Source organism: Epinephelus fuscoguttatus, linkage group LG22 (assembly GCF_011397635.1).
Source record: "Epinephelus fuscoguttatus linkage group LG22, E.fuscoguttatus.final_Chr_v1".
Classification (NCBI taxonomy): Eukaryota; Metazoa; Chordata; class Actinopteri; order Perciformes; family Serranidae; genus Epinephelus; species Epinephelus fuscoguttatus.
In genome coordinates this window covers 30628091-30650604 of record NC_064773.1, presented here as the reverse complement: position 1 = coordinate 30650604, position 22514 = coordinate 30628091, and the positions used below count along the sequence as shown (strand labels likewise).

At 40.3% G+C, this 22514-nt stretch overlaps 2 protein-coding genes across 4 annotated transcripts in view; both read left to right on the top strand.

Annotated features, from left to right (window-relative positions):
• Nucleotides 1-261: 261 nt before the first annotated feature.
• On the top strand, nt 262-14468 carry glt8d2 (glycosyltransferase 8 domain containing 2). Of its 2 annotated transcripts, none has more exons than XM_049566463.1 (10): nt 262-510; nt 4765-4808; nt 6741-6833; nt 7023-7224; nt 7455-7572; nt 7673-7757; nt 9002-9120; nt 9482-9648; nt 11738-11850; nt 13252-14468. In XM_049566463.1, exons 2-10 carry the CDS (start codon nt 4790-4792, stop codon nt 13428-13430), a joined length of 1095 nt encoding a protein of 364 aa, XP_049422420.1. In that variant the 5' UTR covers nt 262-510; nt 4765-4789; the 3' UTR covers nt 13431-14468. The 2 variants fall into 2 exon arrangements, with proteins under 2 accessions (XP_049422420.1, XP_049422421.1); XM_049566464.1 differs by having other exon boundaries at nt 299-510; nt 9002-9114.
• Nucleotides 14469-15570: 1102 nt separating this feature from the next.
• Nucleotides 15571-22514, top strand: part of LOC125882645 (E3 ubiquitin-protein ligase TRIM21-like) — a 23702-nt gene continuing 16758 nt past the window's right edge. The window contains exon 1 of one of the 2 annotated variants that reach the window (XM_049566456.1): nt 15571-15823. The gene's annotated coding sequence lies outside the window, so the exon portion shown is untranslated. The remainder of the gene's footprint in view (nt 15824-22514) is intronic. The other variant, XM_049566455.1, reaches the window with a different exon arrangement.

Below are 22514 nucleotides of genomic sequence, written 5' to 3'. Positions count from 1 at the left end.
TTTGCTCGCCAAAGCACTCACCAACTGTTTTAAAATCAGTTATTTCCTCCAGGATATGAATTTATGAGATGTTTGACCTGTGCTAGCATTATAAAACTCACTTTAAATATATGTCACAGCCCACTGGTTAAAATAGAGTGGTGTCAATGTAATTTTCAATAGCTTAACTGTAGTTTTTTTTCACATTGTCCCTAAAGAAACAAGCTTACAGCCGTTACTAAAAAAAATATACCAACCACTCGCTCACGGCAGAAATTAATGTTCAGTATCACTCCTATAATTCCATGAAATAAGGAGAGCTGATTCAGCGTGTGGTTAGATGACAGCGAGGAACCAGAGCGCTGGTGAACAAGATGAGTCACATCTGGAGGGAAGACGGAGAAAAAAAAAGGTGGGAGAGGAGAAAAGTGGGATTGTTGGTGAGGGTGAGTCTCACTCCTCAGAGGTTTTACAACATGGACCATGAACAACAGGAATGAGAATGGTCGGAATCAACACCCTTTTTTTCTGGTAAGTTCTTTACTGACATTTTACACGTGCTTTAATTTGTACTGCATGGCTGATAACTTTCAGATCAGACCAAAAGGGACACACCTCCTTCATTTATCTCTGTCCTCTAAAGTGCATGCTTTACTGAATGCGGGTTTGAACATATAAATCTATTGTATTTTGTGAAATATGCTGTGTTTTTGTATATATTAGTGTTATTTGTGTTATTTCTGCAGCGCTGTTGTATTAGTTAGACATGAGAACTTTTTGTCCTGCTACACTGAAAAAAATATTTAACTTTAAAAAAAATGTCTGGATGCAACTTTTTGATATAATAGTAATTGGAAAATCTGTAAATGCATAATGCATGACGCAGTTTTACCCTTGTGTCAATGCAGTTCAATACTTATCTGGAATTAGGGTTCTGGGTTTTGTTTGTTTGTTTGTTGTTGTGGCTGTTGTTGTTTGATACTGCACTTCCTAGGGGAAGTAATTTGTCTCCTTTAAGCTTGTTTCTAATATTTATTCCTTAGAAAGCTCCTCAAAACAATTGAACTCTATTGCAGATCAATGAAATGTTTCAGATCTTTTCTGTTGTGTGTTAATTTTAGTCCTTAAAAGCTTAACTGCTCTATCCAGGTTAGGAATTTTTTGCAGCGTGATGACTTAAGTGGTTTGGTTTGGACCCCCAACCCCCATCCACACACACAGTTACACAGTGACACATGCACAGTTGCATGCAAACTTTTAGAAACTTTTGTAGCTTGTTGCTGCTTAATCACAAAGTATTAATGTGGCCTAAGTCCTCAGTGATGTATTTAAGAAACCATTTAAGGAAAATAATGAGACAGAGAGAGAGAGCCGTCTATACTGATATTTAGCATCATTTATCTGACAAATTCACAAAAATGAAGAATAGAAGATACATTAAATCATGTGAGAGTTCATATCTGGTGGTGTAGTTCTACAAAAGCACTGGCAATGTGGCTATGAATGCATTGAGATTGGAAAAAAAAATCACATTAGTTCAGTGCATTGCATTTTGGAGAGCCTTGAGTGGATAACCAATTGTTTGAGTGCAGGCCAGAGACAGCGTGTAGGCAGCTCAGTATCAGAGGCTAATCAGCTCCAGATGTTTAGGGCTGCTCTAACCAGCGACAAACAAACCAGAACCAAATGCACGACACAAACTGCATGTCTTGTTCTAGTTCAGTTAGAGTCGCAGGTTTTAGAGAGGATGTGGTGAAGCAGAAAATTTTACTGTGGGTGTGAAGCTGATGAGCAACTTAAAGCATGCTGAGGTTTCACCACTTTACATTGACGTGTTATGGTCAGTGAAACCCAGTTGTTGATTCTGAGAGGACTTGATGGAGATTGGGGTAAATCAGATGGATTTTTTAGCTGTGGCACAGTTTGGAGTCTGTTTCATCATTCATTGTGTAAGCATTTCTCTTCTGTTGTTATATAAACGTTTAAAAGGCTTGAAGGCAAACAGATTCCTTGATGAAGCCCTGGCACCAGGAAGGATGTGGTGGAAAGTTTTGGACAAAATACAGTCACATGTGTTGTCCAGTGACTCCTGGCTTTGGGCCACAGTGAGGTCACACTGACAGCTTGTCACGGTCACACACAGAAATACATGAAAAATATGTGTCACATATGTTTCTGCATGTACATTCATATATTGAAATTCAAATGATTTCTCTTTGTGATGAGTATCACTGTGACTATAGTTTTTGGGGCAAACTGACCAACTCCTTATCAACAAGTCTTAATCAAGTCCGTCCATGCAAGGACCCTGATGAGTTCACAACTTAAACTCTGTTTCTTGAGTCTTCAACAAATCTTGAGATTGAAAGAAATCTTGGCTGTGATCACAATGTTCACCTTGACCAAAAGAACCTGTGGCTTCTCTTTGTATTTGTTCAACGCATCCTTCACTATAAAACTGCTCCTACTGCAGCAAGCATGCAATCATTGTAGAGAAGTGCTTTTCTACCACAGAGGCATATGTGAAACAGAGAACCCGTACAGTACTTACAGGTTTTGGAGAAACATTTTGGCTAGGGCTCTGCACCCCAGACCAACTGTCAGCTGTTGTTCAGTATCGGGCTGTTGGTGAGCATGTGTCGCTCTAGTTTTTGTGGTGTGTCCTGCACCGTTGGTCCTTGTCGGCAGCTCTCCTGACGATTCAGGATGTTGAATCAGCAGCGGAGCCCCTCATTGAGAGAGATCACTCTGATCCGAAAGCAATCAAAAGACTACAGTCAAAATATATATAAGAAATATATAAGATAAGATTACTTTAACTACTTAGATTACTGAGCTCTTCAGCAAAAATGGTTTGCAATTGTTTGCTAGGGCATGGTATATATTGTTTGTTCTTTCAACATCGGGTTGTGTTGCTAATGTGCTAACTGGCTAACTAGTGTCTTACATCCATCCTTTTGGTCCTCCAGTTTCTGTTTTTGAATACCGAAAACAGGCTGGAGTGGTGCTGAAAGTTATTTGCTCTCATGCAGGTGTAGAATGAACATGCTAGATGGCCATTGGCTGTAGTCTTTGTGATGTGTTGAGGCTCAAGACACACTAAACCAGTGGTTACCAACTGGTGGGTCATGGTCCAAAAGTCCAAATGCAAGCTTTTATTTTGAAGTGCTGATTCCTGCTGTAGAGTGAGTGAATAACGGACTTAACAGAGACAGCAAACTAGCTTGACAACATGGCCAAACACATGTATGATGCCAAATGTAATAAATGGTGTGGACCTTGAACTAATGACTAAGGAGAAATCTCGACCCTGTGGCGGGACCATTTGGGAACCACTGCACTAAACTGGCATCATAGAACAAGTGGTGACCAAAGCAGACTGTTGCATCACCTCACATTGCCTGTGTCTCAGCCAAAGAGTTGCTCTTGAACACATGACAAACACTACAGCCAGTGGCCAGCCAGCACGTATGTTCTGTGCGTGCATGAGAGGAAATAATTCTCCATACTGTAGCATTCAGGCTCTCAGGAAGTTTGCCAGGCTTTGATGCGAATTGTCATAGTGGTCAAACAGGGTAATTACACCATCATGTAATGCGCTGTGGCCCCAAAAAAACTTTGTCCCATTGACTTACATGGTGAAAGAGATATCTGTAAATTGATGGGTACATTTTTTGTACATTGCAACCACCAGGAATTAACTATTGGGGTATAATCAATTTGTTTCGGTGACATTTGAAAAGTTTAGAAGAGTTGCTCAGTCAAATCATTTTATATCTATTCAAGTTAACAGATTGCTAAATCGGAAGTAGCCAGCTCAGCAGGTGGAAGTCTGTAGTGTACCTGCTTTATGGGCCACACAGCGTGGAAGCAGTGCCGATTATACAGGTCATTTTAACCACCACATTTGAACCATTTTGGCTTCATGTTGCTCTTTATACATCCATGATACCAGCAGGTGGCAGTAGTCTGTATTGTCATTTAAAAAAGGGAACCAGAAGACCAATAGGATAGTTTCAAGATGCTAGGTAGCAAATTAGCATATTAACAACACAACCAGATGTTGAAAGAACAAATCATATGGGCCCTTCAAGTATTTGGCTGTTTTTTGGCTGAGACACAGGCAGCATGAGGTTGCGCAACAGTCGGCCTTTGTTGTCACGTTTTTTTTTTATGTTGGTTTGGTGTGTCTGGGCTTTTATGAGGAACTTCCTTTGCCAGTGAAAGTAAAGTGTGCCCCAAAAAAACATTGGCGAATTTTAATAGACTGGGAGTAGGGATTATATGAAATATATATATGTATGTTATGAAAAAAGTTCTGTTTATAGGTGAGTTTCTCCAGCGAGGATGTATGTGAAAGTAAACTTATAGAAACCACACTTGTAAAGCATAGTCATGTGATGATGTCCTTTCACAGGCGAAGGTAATAAGAAAAAGCTGGTTGACACAGTAAGATCTTTACAGGAGAAACCCGATTCTTCTGCCATGTTTTGTGAACTTTTTTTTTTTTCACAGTTTCTTTCCTCACATTTATGTAAAAACATCTGAGATCTGTCATCTTAATAAACAACAAAGACTTAAGTCACTTTTAGCTGTGTTGCCAGGTTTTTGTTAATACTCCACTGAAGGTACGGCCAAAGCTTTCAATACATCATAATTAAGGCCAAGGAATAGTTCAGCTTTCATCTTCTCTTGTAACTAAATAGCTCTCTCTTTTTCTGTGTGTGTGTGTGTGTGTGTGTGTGTGTGTGTGTGTGTGTGTGTGTGTGTATTGTGTGTTTGCAGATGTCATTAGAAGCAAACATGAAACATGGCTCTCCTGAGAAAAAGTAAGTGAAGACAAAGTGTAATACAACTGTAATATGACTGATTTATGGCCTTGGGGGAGATACATTTACATGAGACAAATAAGAAATGCCTTCTCTTTGTGTTGATGGACAGCAACACTAACAACTCAATTGTCTACTTGTGGGTTAACACTCAAATATCACCTGTAGTATCAACTGTTCTTTGTGTATAAAGTGAGATTTAGCTGCTGCAGACATTGCCAGTAAAAGAACCCTCGAATGTTTCTCCAGGAATGCATCCAACTTCCATGCACGTGCACCATTTATGTGTGTGTGTGTGTGTGTGTGTGTGTGTGTGTGCTGGGGGAGGGTGTGATGAGGTAACCAGATGACAGGCTGTAAGGAGTTAACTTTAATGATTTCATCCAGTGTGTGAACAGCAGTTTGGACTGAATTCAAAATACTTAGGAGTTTGCTTCCACAATCAAACTGCAACAAGTTAAAATCTTGCAGATTTGGTTTTAATGCTTTAATTTTGCCTCCAGATTTTTACTCCTTGAGAAAATTACTCCATCTACAGCTGATAACACTTGCAACCCAAATATTTATGCCAGTGAAGGATTGGTTGAATACTTGAGTGTAGAAGTGCTGCTCAGGTAGAATACTATGCAGAAGTAGTTATGGCACCTGAATGAGCAGCCAGTTAACTGGTTGCAGATGGGTATTTGATTCTCCTCGCTCTCTGGTCTGCCTGACAAGCAGCTGATGGAGAAAATACAACTCCAGCGATGAAACACAATAAGTATTTCTGCTGCTATGAGAGGAAAACATATCAATTCACAGTTTACACAGCTTTATGCTGATATATTGACAAATACTGAATTGTTTAAAGAATAGTTTGACATGTTATTTTTGTTGCAGTGAGTCTGATAACATCGAATAGTCTCATGTCTGTTCATTGAGTATGAGGCTTGAGCCAAGACCGTACACTGTTTAAATGAAGTGGATGCCACCAGTGACATCACCCATTGACTTGTAGACTACAATTTTGAAACCTTAAGTTTGGCATTTTGGCCATCCCCATCTTGGGGTTTGGAGCCAGGTGTGACCATATTTGGACGAGACGGTAATGCTGTGGAGGAGCGAGGGGTGGATCTGACAATGGCTACGTTCACTGCTGCTCCAGTCACCAGTCAATAGAACCTGACTGCCAAACGGAGGGTTTCGTGCCCCTGTGAAATCCCCACATCACGACCCCACAATTCCTATTTTCTCCCCAAGCCACATCCACGTCTCTCTCCACAGAACTACCAGCAGTAGCTGCTAACAAAGCCAGTGGACCGAAAGCTCATTTGTACGGTAGCCCGTTATCCCGAAACACCCATTTCTCTGAAAATATGCTACGCACTGTCCCAACCAGAAGCACATGGCTAATTATTCTGCAAAATGAAGTCATGGGACCTTCCTAATACAGAAATGATGCCTGTTTTACAAATGTTTCAGTTTTTTGTTGTCATTCCAACACGTATGTGTGTGATGTTATTGGTTACATGTGGGGCATTTAAGGGCAGGTTTACACTGATGTTAGATATGGGTCACTTCAAACATGGATGTGAACAGTCTGGGCAGAAAGATAGTAGAAATAATTGGAATTGATTAAGTACTGTAATGTGAACATAGCCTAAGAATCTGAGGACACCACCGTGTTAGTGTCTTGTCGTTACCCTGCTTTATCATATATTTCACTCTAAACATGATCATAGCTTACATTTTCCTGATAATTGTCTCAATCACTAGTTTCAGGCCTTCTCCATGACAGCATGACAACATTAAAACATCAATTTCTTCAATTGAGGTACCAGTAGAGTCGCCCCCTGCTGGCAGTCAGAAAGAATACAGGTTTAAGTCACTTCTGCAGACGCTGCACTTGTCAAACCTCTGACTGACTGATTCCTGCCTCTCTCTGCGTCTCAGTTAACCGGATCCTCCTGGGGCTGCTGGTACTGATGGTGTGTCTCCTCCTGCACAGTACTCTTCTCAGAGCCTCCACTCGGCCCAAACTCTCAGGTACACCCACACAGGTTTCATTCAGGTCTTTACAGAACTCATTCAATTGTGTCAGAATATTGTGTGTGTTTATAAAGCCTCATATATACTATTCATTTGTGCCAAACACCAAATGTGTATTCATCCACAGCTGAAAATAGTCCCCAACAAATGCAGTATTTACTCCTTTTTCTTGTAAATCTCTCTCAGATCACTGGAAGAGCCTTGGAGGTGCAGCACAGGTTCCTGCAGTGAAAGCGTCCAAGGCGAATAATGTCATTCCCATCATCATATGTGCATCGGAAGAACGAATTGGTGCAACCATGGCAACCATCAACAGTGTCTATAGCAACACAGACGCCAGCGTGTTCTTTTATATTGTCACTCTTCGTGATGCCGTGAGACTGACGAGGTTTGTCACTTGTTTAAATGATAATTTGGAATTTACAGGTGATTGGTGCCCCTGAATGGATTGAGTCTGTAATTAGCCGTCGTGTTGTTAATGTGTTAATCTGTAATCTCCATAAATATGGAGAGGATGTGTGGGTGTTTTTTTAGGACACCTGACATCCCAGTATTACTGCGTATCCTGATGACTTTTGTGTTGAATTACCCAATCTTACTTTCTGTGCATCTTCCCAGACAATACATAGGGAGGACCAAACTGAAAGGCATCAAATATAAGATACTGGAGTTTAACCCCATGGTTCTAAAAGGAAAGGTGAAGCCAGATTCCTCTCGACCTGATCTGCTACATCCAGTGAGTACATACCTTATACATGCACAGATAAAAGTGTGAGGCCCAACAATCTGAACATAGAATTTCAAACAGGTGTAACATCTTTGCTTTTGCTTTGCAGCTCAACTTTGTGCGCTTTTACCTCCCGCTGCTTGACATCAACCATAAGAGGGTGATATACTTAGACGATGATGTCATTGTGCAAGGTATGTATTTTTCCGTGGTAGGAAGGAGTCCATGTGAAAATCATTCTTTGTATCCTTCAGATTAAGTGGCTTTACTGTTGGAACTGCCTTTTTTCCAGGGACTAATCCAAAAACTTGCTGACTTATTTTGTGTTATAGTTGGACTTGCTAGATTTCATTACAAATAGGTCACCAAATAGATATTACCTGTAATGATAATAACTAGCCTGGTAAGACCCTCCTGATGACGTGAGCTTCAACAGTCTGTTTTGCACTCTATATCGGTGGACTCTGTGCTGCCCCAAACACTTTCGGTGAGCGGGAGTACTCACCTTGACAGACAGTTTGCAGAACAAAACGCCAGGGAACATCTTCATCACCAACGAAGCCAGTTGATAAATCAAGCTTTTGCCAACTCCAGTCGGAAGAAAGACAAAAGTGTCTTCTTGTTTCTTTCTTATTGTTGACTCTTCTTCTGTAATAACTTCACTTTTTGCTGTTTTTACTCTACAAACATTACAGTTAGCGTTTGTTGCTTCAGGAGCCGCCATTACTGTTTTGCAAGCTGCGGCCTGCATTTTATATCATCAAAGTACATCGCATCCCTGATTGGCTGCTTATGTTGTCATCTATGGTGTACAACTCTGATTGGCCCAGATTGGGTTTTTAATTTCTGGATATGAGGCGGGGCGGCACTGAGTCCAGACTGATACATGGAGTGAAACAGATTGTTTAGCTCACATCATCATGATGGTCTTGCCAGGCCAGATAATGACCTCCACCAAGTAGGTTTTCTTCACTTTGTTGTTTGTAGAAATTTTCAAAAACATATTTAATTGACATTTAGTGGAGACATAGGGCTATGAATACACGATAAGAGTGAACATTATATATTGGATCGGAATTTATCGATCCCCGTGCTGTTACAGCAGACTTAACACACTTATGTGTAATTATAAAACTCTATAATAAAACATTTAAAAATTCTAAATGTTTTAGATTTTTAGGTTTTTGTGTCATATGTTTTTGTTAACTAAACTCTTTCACCTGAATGGATGATTTTATGATTGATAATTTCTCATAGATAAACATCAAATCCGCACTTTTTGAAAATTGATTTTGCAGTAATTATGTCTTTGTGCAGTGGCTTTTTGTTGAAAAGATGATCTAAACTATACAGAGGAAAGAGACAAATCTGATATTTCCCACTGATGGCAATTAACAAGTATAGAGTATACAACTTACAGGCCTTTCCTGCTTTTCAGGTGACATTAAGGATCTGTTTAATATCAAACTAAAGTCAGGTCATGCTGCTGCTTTTTCCACTGACTGTGACCTGCCCTCCACACATGAGATGGTGCGCAGCATCGGCATGCAGGTGGATGTCTGTGTCTTTTATCATATCACATTGTGTATTAACCTGCCAGTGTAAAGAGGCAATACAATGACTGATTGTCTGAAAATCAAACACAGCAATGGGTCTCCTGCAAAAATGAATGTGAATCACTCCAACTTTTCATTTAGCTAGTGTCAGTAAATGGAAGCATGCAGTGTATGTGTATGCATATATGTTAGTATTATTTCATTATTACATAACTCAACTTAGATGTGAATTCATGTAAAATGTATCATTAATGCTATTTGTTCACCTGGGACCATTTAAGGAATCGATACTGAATGTTATGAATTTGAAAAGACACGTTGGTTATTGAAATGTTGTCCTCTCCTCTGAGCTCGCCTCCTAGACAACCTACATGGGCTTCCTAGACTACAGGAAAAAGGAAGTTAAAGACCTGGGAATCAACCCCAGAGAATGCTCTTTCAACCCTGGAGTTTTTGTGGCAGATATCAGTGAATGGAAGAAACAGAAGATCACCAAACAGCTGGAGAAATGGATGGAGGAGAATTTCAGGTACACGCAGTGACCATCAGGTTCTGGAAAACCTCACATTGCATTTTGTCTTATTTTCATATAAACATAAAGATCTGGGGAAAGTTAAACACTGCAGAACTGCTTTCGAAGGACTTCGTATAGTGAAAAAATACAGTAATTTTATTGGCGGAGTAGAGCTGTATAAAACAATGGAATATTTAATTACATACAAAACAACAAACCACATGCAATTTTTAGTCCTTATTCTGAGATTCCTGTTTCAAAAAAGATCAAAAGTGTGTTTCACAATAAAAATTTCTTAGGGTCTCCAGTTCATTGATGCACAGATACAAAACTTCTAACATACATAACAAGGTGAAAATATAACATATTTTCTTGTGGTACAGACATCCTTCCAGCCTGGCACCTGCTTTTTAAATGCATTCACCCCTACCGTCATTTCATCTGTCAACATCGTGTTAATTTCAACTGCTATGCAGACGATATGTGATTATACATTTTTGTTCATCCAAAAATCTCAAATTGCTTATGTTCCCTTACTATGTGTCTGTATGATGTGGTGGTATTGTCACAAGCAGGAGTACAGTGAGGAGTGGATGATGCTGCAGTGTTTTGAGAAGTTTCTATGGATATCTTGATACAACTTTTTTAACTATAAAAGCTTCTTATCATTGAAGTCCATTGTATCAACACGAATCAAGATCAAAACCAACAGCCACATTTCAAGCCAGAGGACTAAGTGTGAAGAAAAACACTTTCTGAATTCAAGTTTCCCTCTTTCAACAATCTAAGACCAGCTTAACTGTCTTGTTAATTGTGTTAAATCATCCTAAACACTCTTCTTTTAAACTTGACAGAAACTAACTAAAACTCAATAAAACTGTCTTGGTTTGTCTTTCCAATGTTACAATAATCACCAACTCTGGTTATGTTAAAATAAATCCTCCATTCACTGAGTTAGGTGAGGTGGTGCCCCTAGAATTTTTTTATAGGAGTGGCCACATGGGGCCATTGAAAATCTAGTGGTGGCACCAAAACCAAAAGCCATAACTGGATTTAAGGATTTCTATTACGCTGCATAATATGTAGGCTAGCATGTTAATATGGAGAGTTAAGGAGTCGCATACTGATAGAATTTGGTTTGTTATTTTAAAGTTATTATTACTAATTATCTGATGCCCATAAACTAATGCAGGTAACATTTTGAGTTCCAAAACTATCTTGTTTTAATGTGTTATGTATCTGTACATTTTAGACAATCCGTCATTCTTCAAAGAGGTTGGTTGTCCTTTTCTTAAAAAGACAAATATACAGCTTTAATTTGAAGGCATACTTTGATTGTAAGGAACAAAACATTTGCTGGAAACAAGACTTTTCAAATTTTAGGGGACACTTGTGGGTACCCATAGAACTCATTTTCATTCAGACATCCTGAGGAGAGAGTTCAAGGGATCCCTTTGAAAATGGCCATGTCAGCTGTTCACTCACCAAAATTTTGCCTAACTTCGGAGCATTATTTAGCCCTCTTCCCAACAAGCTATGCCACGATGGTTGGTACCATTGGATGCCTTAGGATGTCTTGTTTAGCTGCCTTTGCACTAGCCAAAAAAAACTGTGCACCACAGCCTTATAAAGACAGTAATGTTGACCTTCAATTATTTTTGAGGTCATGGTCCCCCCTTGCCCCCACTTTGAGGCGCCGCTGGTTAGATCGGAAAATATGCTGTCTGTACACAAAGTTTTTTCCAGCTGTCTCTCTCTACCTGTCAGCTGCTCACTGAGACACTGCCTGCCGAGCAGCGGCTTTCACTCATTCTAATATGTTCCTACATTCCAACATAGCTTTTGGTTAGCACCACTTTATATTTCTGTGTTTAACATCAGTTAAAGCACCAGTTAATCCTTCAATTAATTCATTATTAAGTAATATTATTGTATTACTTACATTTTTCTGTCTCTGGCTCTTTTCTTTTTAGTGTCACAGGACTTTGAGCTCCATTTTATACCTGAAGGCTGTAACATACATTTTTATGTTTCTATTTTTTATGAGTTGTTGAGCAGTAGAAGCATCTACCTGATCAGAAATTTTCCTCCTCCTCTCCACCAGGCATAACATATACAGCAGTGCTATGGCAGGAGGCGTGGCAACTCCACCCATGTTAATAGTATTTCATGACAAATACACAACAATGGACCCACTGTGGCACGTCAGACACCTGGGTAAGATCATCACTCCTGTTCACATACAGAGGAATATGCAACACATAACACATCAGTGGAATGCTTACAACATTATAAATTAGTGGAAATAAAATAGTAATTAAGGCAGCTGTGCAGAACTTTACGTTTTCATTGATTATAGCGCCCCTTTGGTCGAAGCGGTATGACACCCACAGCCTGGTGTCATAAAATTCCGACTGCAGCCGGCATTCGGCTTCATTCATAAAATCTCGACTGCAACCGGCAATTATCACATGCATTTGTTTTGGAGAGCAAGAGGAAAATCATAAATGCTCTGGTGGAGCTCTGAATTTCTTATAAACTGAGGACTACTGCCTGCTGTATATTCGTGTTCATGGTCACAGTCACAGATAATTTTGTGGCGTTTGTTGTAACATTACTAGACAAAAGCGGTTCACATCAGCTAACGTTACATTTAGCTTGCTTACAACTTCCATGTCGTCATATATTGAAGTGAAACAACGTCTAACAAGTTGCGTCATATTCTCTAAATAAAAACAAAATTTACATACCTGTCGATTAGGAAAAGGGCGAACTCGGGATCAGTTTTAAAACCTTTCAAATCTCTCAGCTCTCTCCACTTGGTGAATGCCCGACCGAGGTTTACAGCGTTTGGGCTAAAGCCCTATCACTGTCCCGTTTAGCCTTCTTCTGTTCTTCTGTTCTTTTTCTTTTAGATGGTGCTCCTTCTTTATCCGCCATGACATCGAAAGTACAACCAAGTCCTTATAGATACATCTGGTAAAACTGTTATGTGTTCAGCAGTGCCCGTTGTGTACCGCTTACTCGAAGAACGCTCTCTGTAAACACGGCTCTTCTTCTTCTCTCAATTTATTGGCAGATTGCAAACAACTTCCAGGTGCATACCACCACCTACACAAGAGTGTGCAATGTGTCCAAAATCATTCACTACTATCTACTACATGTCATTTAGCCTGCTTCTTAAATCCTACTTGTCCTGTAAACACGGCTCCTTCTTCTTCTGTGGTTTAATGGCTGCGGGCCGCTGCGGGTGTGCAGACTTACTTCGGCCTCCGGGTGCCGTATTCTGGTTTGCTGACTTCCGCTGTGTCCGACCCGACCGAGGCTACGCTAAATAGCCATATAGAGAAAGGCTTTTTTGTCGCTGTTGGGTTCAAATAAATATGCAGATCTTCAAGGGGGGGCGATACGAACTAGAGACAGTTTTATAAATGGTAAAAAGTTCCGCACAGTTGCTTTAACATATCAAAATAGAAAAGTGACATAATAGATTACATTCACACTAATAATGGCGAGCAATTTGAAGTGTAATAATCAATCAATCAACCAACAATCGGACATAAAGAAATCTGAAATATTGTAGCGCTACCATTTCAGAAAGTTTTCCCATGTGTCCAGGCTGGAGTCCAGACGCCCGCTATTCAGAGAGCTTCCTAGAGGAGGCGCGCCTGCTGCACTGGAACGGTCCATTTAAACCATGGAATTATCCTGCTGTCCACTTGGATCTGTGGGAGAGGTGGTTTATCCCAGACCCCTCCAAAAGGTTCTCCTTAGTACGACCTGAGAGCAATGACTGAGGTGACACAGGTGGACATAAAGTCTGTGAAGTTCAGGACTTACTTGAACAATGATGGAGGGTATTATAGAAAATGTACAGTGAGTGTAATGCTGAGGAATGTTCTAGAAACTGAAACATGGGTTGAACATACATGAGAAACCGTTGGCAGAGTGGGTGCTCTACGTACGTTTGCTAAATACACCAAATGTGACAGATAGCTGTAAAGATATTAGAGTATTACTTGTAGGATCAATGTGAAAGTGAGAAAACTCTGTGTCTTTTTATAGTGTAAAGCAAGAGACAATATGTTTCTGTGCTAACCTGAAATAACATTTCAGAACTCCAGTTTTCACATAGTCTCATTTTTAATGGCACTTTGATATATTGATATCTGACACTGAGGGACAATTAACAGCTGGCACTTACAACAAGAGGGGATTTGGATGGGTGTAACAAACACAGGACTTTGACCCAGGAGACCAGTTTCCGAGATCGACAAACAACATCAGTTGGGCATTTGTGCAACTCAGAGTCGGGTGTTTTGACATTTGTAATCGTTTCCTAACCATAGCATACAACCTCTTACCACTGACCCCTGTTGCATTAAGATACAATTCAAAAGGCCACCCCCAGCATCATTTTAGTGAATCCTGGGACTTATGCCAAAGTGGCAAAATAGGACAAGTGGGGATAGGATCATGTTGATCCTGAAAGTGTAAAATCCTGACTCAATCTGTCTGATGATGGGAAACAAGTACAACATGGCTTTGTAAAGGACAACCTCCCAGCCAACCAAGAGATATTCTTTCCTTGTTTTGCTGCCTTGAGAAAGCAGGGTTTCTGTTTAGGAAGATTTTACCACGATGTTCAGGTTCAAAAAAAGTCCTCATGGTAATAATGGTGGTAGAAACTCTTAGATCTCTCCTGTCATCACGCTGGTCAGACAAAGAGAGATAAGGTTGTCTGTTTAGCACCTTTCAACAGCAACACAATTCAAAGTGCTTTACATATAACAGAAAAAGGTATCAGAGTAACTAATTGTCATTAAAAAAGATCCACTGTCACTCTGGTTATGTGGTTATTGCTTTGCTTAACATGCAGTTTTTTTATGTTACTAAACATATAACATAATGTTAAGATGCATTTTCAAAAATAAATGAATTCAACTAATTTAATAGGCTTATTTTTGATATTGGACATAAAAATAGAACTGGAGTTTTTTAATTTGTTTGTGAAGAAGGAATTTTGCAACATATGTGTCTCTCATTTTAATAATTTATGCCACAACTAATGAACATTTCATATTGAAGCCTGAAAACCTTTGTTATCATGAGCAAAATGCCTCCAAAAAGGCCACCAGAGGACATGACAGTCCCGAAGTCCTCTTTAAAAATGGATGGCTTAATGAACAGGCCTACTGGGTGCTTGCCTAGGGCCCAAATGGGTAGGGGCGCCCTTGGTCTTCACTAGCAAAATATCACTCAATTAACAAGAACCTAGCAAGCCTCAAAATGACCACAAAGAGATGCAAAATAACTACAAAGAAACACAAAATAACCACAGACACAAAACAACCAAAAAAGACAAAATTATCCCAAAGAGACACATGACTACATAGAACACAAAACAACCACAAGAAGAAACAAAATGACAAAAAATGAAATAGACTTAACAAAATTACCTCAAACAGACACAAAAAGAAACAACATTACCACAGAGATACACAAATCAACCACAAAGAGAAGCAAAATGATGACAAAAGACACAAAATTACCATTACCATTAATATCTCATATGTTCCCAGTTGTATGAATAACAATTTCTCTTTTTCCAAAAGAAGTGAGGCTTTTCACACATACCTGTTATAACCTCTTGGATTTCATTTAAAGTAACTTCAAAGTTATGAAGTCTGTTGCGTCCCTCAGTGTTTCTCTTAACAACCATGATACAAACTTACTATTTGGACTGTTTTAGTTTTAATTTAATTAGTGGTATACTACTAAAGATATGTCACTACTGTCAAATTGTCTGCCACATAGTTGCAGTAAAAGTAACACTGAACTGGGTCCTCCAGTTGATGGTGTAGACATTATTGTGAAATCAAATGTGACATTTCAGGTGAAAAGTTTCAATTTGTAATTTAACTGTGAGATAAAATCAGTTCATCTTGGGGAAAGGTCACCATAATCACTCCCAAACCTGAAAGAGACAGAAGAAGACAACCAGTGGACCTGCATGAGGAGGTGGAGCAACACAGAGAGGAGTGTCTCACAGTCACATGCTTCACAGTAAATGAAACTAAAAGTTAGTCTGAACAACAACACTGCTGCAGTCAACACAAGTGCCTCTGTCTCTCTCAGCAAACAACTTCAGGCCTTCAGGTCAACAGTACAACAAAGCCTCTGAGTACAAGTGAGTACAACTGAAAATATTCTTTGTTTTTTAATAGTAGAAATGGGAGGAGAGAAGAGGGAATACTCTCACAAGGTCAACAATGCCTAGGCCTCCTTTTTCTGTCATGGCATTGTGAGGCCTACTACATTAGTTGGATAGGGTATTTATGTCTCACTTGTTGGTATTAAAGGGTGACCTGTAGATGGGCTGCCTGCCTTTCTTGTCACTCAAGTTGTCTGTTATGGTTTGAGAGGTGATCTGTGTTCCCTTTCAAGACATGTATAATAATACTGAATTTCTGCCTGTTTCAGTTTCAGTATGGGAGCCGAAAACGGCTGTGCTTGCAATTAATTTCTTTAATTGTGTTATCTCAAGATCAGTGCTGGCCCGCATCATAGGCAGTACAGGCAAATGCAAAGGGCAACAGCCAGTTCAAAAATAAATGATATATTCCGACACTTCTTATAGGACCAACAGCAGAGTAAATTGATATTAACTGCACAGCAGCAGCAGCTACAAACACATACTGCAACAAAGGAATGACTGCACAGTTTTTACACCACGTCACAGCAAACCCAACTCTGTAAGGCAACACAATGGCTGTTGACGTTCTCATCTGGAGGGTGTTAGTTTGTTGTTGTGCTCAACTGTCTGAATCTGAACGCCAATCTGTGAGTCTTGTACACCGCAAAGTCCTCACTTTAGTCTGCTCTATGTTTAACTTCTATGCTGGTTCATTCATAAAGCATAGCCCATTGTTAATTAAACCAGTCCAGTTGGCCTTTCTGTCCCACTGCACTCCTCAGATTTTTCCAAAATGTCACGCACCTCAGGATGTTTCTCAATGGATTTCTCAGGGGGTTTTTTTACAATGCAGGGAGTTGACATTAAAGCATCACAAGTGGTGACATGTGCCGTATCAAATTAATTTCCAATGCCACACCCACAGATCTGCAACAGAAACAGTATTAAACTTACATGATGATAGAGAATAAAGATAGATAGAAAATAATATAAATTAGATAACATTTAACTTCCGTCATTAATGCACCCATTATAGTACTACTCTTTTCTTCTTTTAACAACAGTTTAAACTTAGGAATCTTAGAACAATAAACATAAAACAATCTGTTACCTTTAAATAATACATACAGGATTAACAAAAAAAAAACATTACACAAGTGAAAAGTCCATATGCACTCTTTCTGTTCTCCATGGCATGTTTGGAGGGAAAAGGGAGTCACAGGCCTGAAGGGTGGAGTTTTATAATCTTGGGGATTTTGAGAAGACAAATCTTGAGACTTTCTGTCGAAACGTATGTTGTACTGGTACTGCCATCCAAGCTGGTTGATTAAACTTACAAAAGGACATTTGAGAGTGCTGGCATTTTTCCCTTTTTCACTGTTTTTGGCCGTGCACCTTACGAGTGTATTTATTATGAGAGTGCTTGCTTTTTCCTACATTATTTTAAATCTTGAGAAAAAAGATAATTTATCACCAGAAAATGACTTTTGTTTTCTCTAGATCACAGGATAATTTTGGAAGACTCAAAAATTAGTGACTTTGAGCACATTGATTTTAAGCTTTCAAGATCACTGTCATGAGTGTCGGGGATGATTCATAAATGAACAGGTTTTAGGGCATAAATGTGTAGTTTTGTTTGCTGCAGTTCCATCATTTGAGCACAATCTTGTTTTATATTAGCCTTAGATGAAAGGTTGACCAACTTCCATCTCTTTGCTTCAGCCAGCAAGTGCTCAAATAAAGTCTATGAAGTTGCAGCTGGGCAAGTCCTCTCAGAAATGACCAGGACTGATCTGAATGTTATCTCTAACTGAAAGACAATGTAATTTCCAAATGTGTTAGACTTTGAAGTATAATCTGATAATAATGGGTACTCTTTTATATGACATTTTTAGCTTAAATCAGTTGCTACAGCTGTCAAGACGTCATCTATGCATGCTGGCATAGCAGCCCTGATGTCTGATAAACACTGAAAGTAATAATGTTACAGTTCTGCCTTGTGTCCAGAGGCCTTCACTTTTTGTTTTAGACTATTTGGTTGTATATATTTTTAGTAGTTTGTTAAATTAGTAATCTGTTTTTGTTTTCACTTGTTCTGTTATCATGAAGATTTTGTTCACTAGATTTTGGGCTTTGCGGTCTCCTGTTCCTCGTTATTACCTCTCTCCTCACCTCTCCTATAGCCTGTGCACTCCCTTTTGTCTGTGTCAGATTGTCTTTACTGTTTCAGTGAGTGTCCCAGCTCTAAGTTCTTGTGTTTTTCGAGTGCTTGAGGCCCATCTTCAGTTTCCTTTGCTCAGACCTTTGCCAAGCTTTTTGGATATTTTTGGCAATATTTTTGGACTGCCTACCTGTGTACCAAACCTTGTATTCTTGTAAAGACTTTTTACTTTTAAATTCTCAGTGTGTTGCATTGCGCTTTTGAGTCCTCTGTCCCAGTGTCTCTGATTGCACAAAGTAGGGCTGTCAAAAAAAAAAATTCGAAGTTCGAAATATATTCGAATATATATATTTTTTTATAAATCCGAACCTAAAGTTGATAATTCGAATATCATTAATAATTAATTAACACTTTTAATAATGTATATCACGGCGAATCCCATTCGGGCGGAAATGGCTCGTGCACAAGCCGGGCCAGGGAGGGACGGAGAGACGAAGGGAGAGGCGCCGACGGAGGAGCCCGCTGCGCCAACACCACCCACTGCGCTGTCCGCGATGTGTGACCTGTTCGGGGAGACATACAGGGAGAGTGTTGCACCTGCTGCCTCCCTGCCTACCCTTTTTGAACAAGAGATGAAACGTTACCAGAATGAGACACCACTACGACCCGACCGGGATCCACTCTTCTGGTGGACAACTACAGGCGCACTGAAGTTTCCAAACATTGCGGTCAGAACGGGTGTTCTCATCCGAGTGTCACGTTCATATTGCGGCAGCAATAAGCAGCTTATTTTTTGTGGGGGGTTTTGTGAAAAATAAAATAAATAAATAAATAAAATAATAATAAATTCGAATATTATTCAAACTCTACTAAATTAATTAGAAAATATTCTAACTCAATTTCATGGTGCTTTTGACAGCCCTAGTACAAAGTGGTCAGTAGGGACTACACAGACTTGTTCAAGAAGAACTTCATGAACTGACATATATAACCTCATTTGCTTGTAAGGAGAGTGAAAGAGAGCCCCAAGCAGGGAGTACACAGCGGCTGCTCTGCAGATAGCACATTGGAAACTGACCACTAAACCTTGGCTAAGAAGTTCTTTACCAGAGTGACTTCAAGACTTTTTAAGGCCCAGACACACCAAACCAACTAAAGAGAACAAGTGGCAACGAAGGGCCCCTGCTGCGTTGTCTGATGCTGCCTTGTCTCAGCCAAAAACGTTGCACATGAACACACCACAACGACTGTGGCCAATGGAGAGTCAGCACTTAGGTTATGCACCTGTGTGAGAGGAAATAACTCTATACCAGCAGACGACAGTAATTGTCATTTTAAAAGGGAAACCAGAAAATCAGCTTGATGCTAGTTACCCAGTGAACAATAACACAAACCATCACAAACCCTTTCTGCTAAAGAGCTCAGTGGCAAAAGAAAAATTATCTTACCTTATGCAACAAGTTTGTTTTGGTCTCACTCTCTCTTGACTTTAGTTCTTTGTTTACATTCCTGACTTCCTTTTCTCTTCTTATGCGCTAAGCTGAACTGCCTGTCAGAGTGATTTCATTCACCAACGGGCTCTGCTGTCACCAATGCCGATTCAACGTGTTGCATTGGCCAAAAGAAAGAAAGAGCAGACGATGGGGCAACAGTGTGGGACACATGACAGTGGTGAGGGCAGCAGACACTCACTAATGGCCCAACTTTGACTGATGGCCAACTGTCAGCTTGCTGTGTAAGGGCCTTTAAACATCTCTGCCTCCAACTCTGCTAACTTCCAGTCTGCTAGTCTTCACCCTGATTCTCAGTCTGCCTACCAGTCTAATAGCTACCAGTCTGCACTCCAGTCACCTAGTAATGGACCCATTCTCAAGCTACCATCCAAGTTGACTAGCATCCGGCCTAACGAAACCTATTTAAGATCAAAATAACTAAGTCTCCTATTCGACATCAACTCTTATCACAACACAGCAGCTGCATAAGGCGAGGGACGTTTTGCCTACTTTTAGCAACGTTGACTCAGGCTGAGGGGGACACCGAACTGCCGCTGGTGAATCCCAGCTTCACTACACGACCCCCCAGCAGGACAATGCGAACTGAGACACAGTGGTGAGGGGCGGTGGAGCCTGATGGCGATGTCCTTTAGGTGGTCCTCACACATCAGTTATTTTAGGCTGTGGAAAATCTCTTAGTTTGGCAACGGAGCCCCTGCTTTGCGAACACTTTGGCAGGTGGCTGGCAGCCGCTGGATCCGATGAATCTTTGATGGAGTTGCAGGTCAAATAGTAGCATATCTATTTAGTTGGCTACTCGCTTATTATAAGGTTGAAAACCATCTCGTCGCCGTTAGATATTATTATCAAAGTTATTATTAATGCATATAAAAAATGTTGCAATCAGCTGGCTTTGTTGTTTCAGGTATAATCTTACTGAAGGCACAGACAAAAGGTCTTATCTTATTTTCACCAGGGTGAGAGTAAGATAGAGCTGGGGTGACTCCCATAGAGGTGTTGCATAACAGATAGCGGGACAGAAGGGAAGAGGGGATGGGGTTTAATTGGAGGTAGAGTATGAAGAAAACAGTCTGTTTTATTAAAGATATGATTCTTTTTATTGGTGGTTGAGTTGGAGTCTCTTCCTGTTGATTGGATTTCAGCACATCAGTGAACTTAAAAGCATATTTGGCCCCGGGTATGGCAGTTCATCTGGCTGAGTTGTCAAAACGCTCAGCAAACTGGGATCTGGATGGTTTCCAATTGACACCTTTACCACCCTTAGCGTCAGGATGACGGTGAAAGAGTTCATCAACTTTGAGGTGAAACGGGCAAAGTTATAAACATTTGTCCCTCAGAGTGGCCCATCTCACCTCTGTCCATTTACTTACAATCTAGGTTTTGGGAGAGTTCAGAAGGCTGTTTTTCCTACAGTTTTTTTCAAAATACAGTTACAGCATTGGTAAAACACCTTGTTTTTAGGTCTTTTTTCTTGTGCAGCAAAAGTACGTGGTACGGTTTAGTTAGGTCTATTTTCTTGTGCAACAAAAGTACGTGATACAGTTTAGGCAACAAAAGCATGCGGTTAGTTTAGAAAAAACCTTATGCTCAACATTCACCTGAAAAGCAAATAGTGGGCTCCCAGGTGAAAGTCCGAAGTTTGTTGGACCCATCCACCTTCCCTCCCACCCATCCTTTCTGGCTTTATATTTAATGTACTTGCTGGCAGCACTACAAACTAACATCGCCTGGTGGCAAATTGCAGCAGAAGTGCTTTGTTGCATTGGTGTCTGATGCCGAAATCACTGAAAAAGTGGTGGTATTTGACGAGTTGGGAATGAGAACAAGCTGAGCAGTCACAAAGATCCCGAGCTGCAGCACCACCAATTTTCTGCCAGTACCAGTTTCCTGGTTCCCCCAGAACTCCAGTTCTACTCTCAGCCATGAGGCTCCTTCCTTGTTGTCCTGTTGCTTGCCTCCAGCTCAGCCGCCCCATCGCTGGCTACTTGCTCAGCTCTCCATGGGTCCAACTTGCCTCTGGATTGTCAGTTACCATCTGCTGTTCCCAATTTCAAGTCTCGTGGTTGTTCTCTAGTGGGGTTCCATCTCCATGGCCATGTTCCAGTGGGGTCCCAATTTTGTGTTCCAATGGGGTCCCATCTCTGTGCCTATGTTCTAGTGGGGACCCATCTCTGTGGCCATTCACCAGTGGGGTCTCGTCTCTGGGTCCCATCACCATCTTCATCCACCAAAGAGGGTCCATCTCCATCATCAACCACCAGGCTGTCCTCCAGAGCGGAACTGGCTGTATACTGACCCCCTGTTCCTCCTTTTCTTTCCTGTTTCAGTGAGCGTTCCAGCCATAAATCCTTGTGTTTTCCTATTGATTATAAGGCCCTTTTTCATTTTCATCAACTCAGACCCTTGCCTCATGTTTTGAACATTTTTGTGTGTGTTTTTGATCTGTCTACCTGTGTACTGAACCCTGCCTTCTACTTTTTACTTTAAACTCTGCATGTCAAGTCATGCTATTGAGTCCTTTGTCCCAGTGTCTCTGATAGTACAAACTGGAACACACAATGGAGCACACAGACTACATATACTGGGGAGAAGGTGATAACAAGGGACAGGAGACAGCATGTTAAATGAGGAACAGGTGAAACATATCAGGTCAGGGCAGGCAATCACAAAGACAAGAAGAAAAGAAAACACACAAAAGCAGGGTGTGAAACTGCTGAAAAGCTGTGATACATAATGTGAGTATGACAAAATAAAACTGGAAACATGACTATTTGCAAGAAAAACATAAAGCCCAAAACCTAGTAAACAAAATTCTCATGATAATAGAACAAATTAAAACAAAAACCAATTACTAATATAACAAACTCAAAAAAAAGTGCACAGCCAAATAGCATTGAAAAAAAGTCTGAACACTCTGGACACAGAGCAGAACCATGATAATACACGGAAACAAACTTTAATTTTCTCATGAATCACAATACCAGGTTGATTATCTCAATATCTCAACATA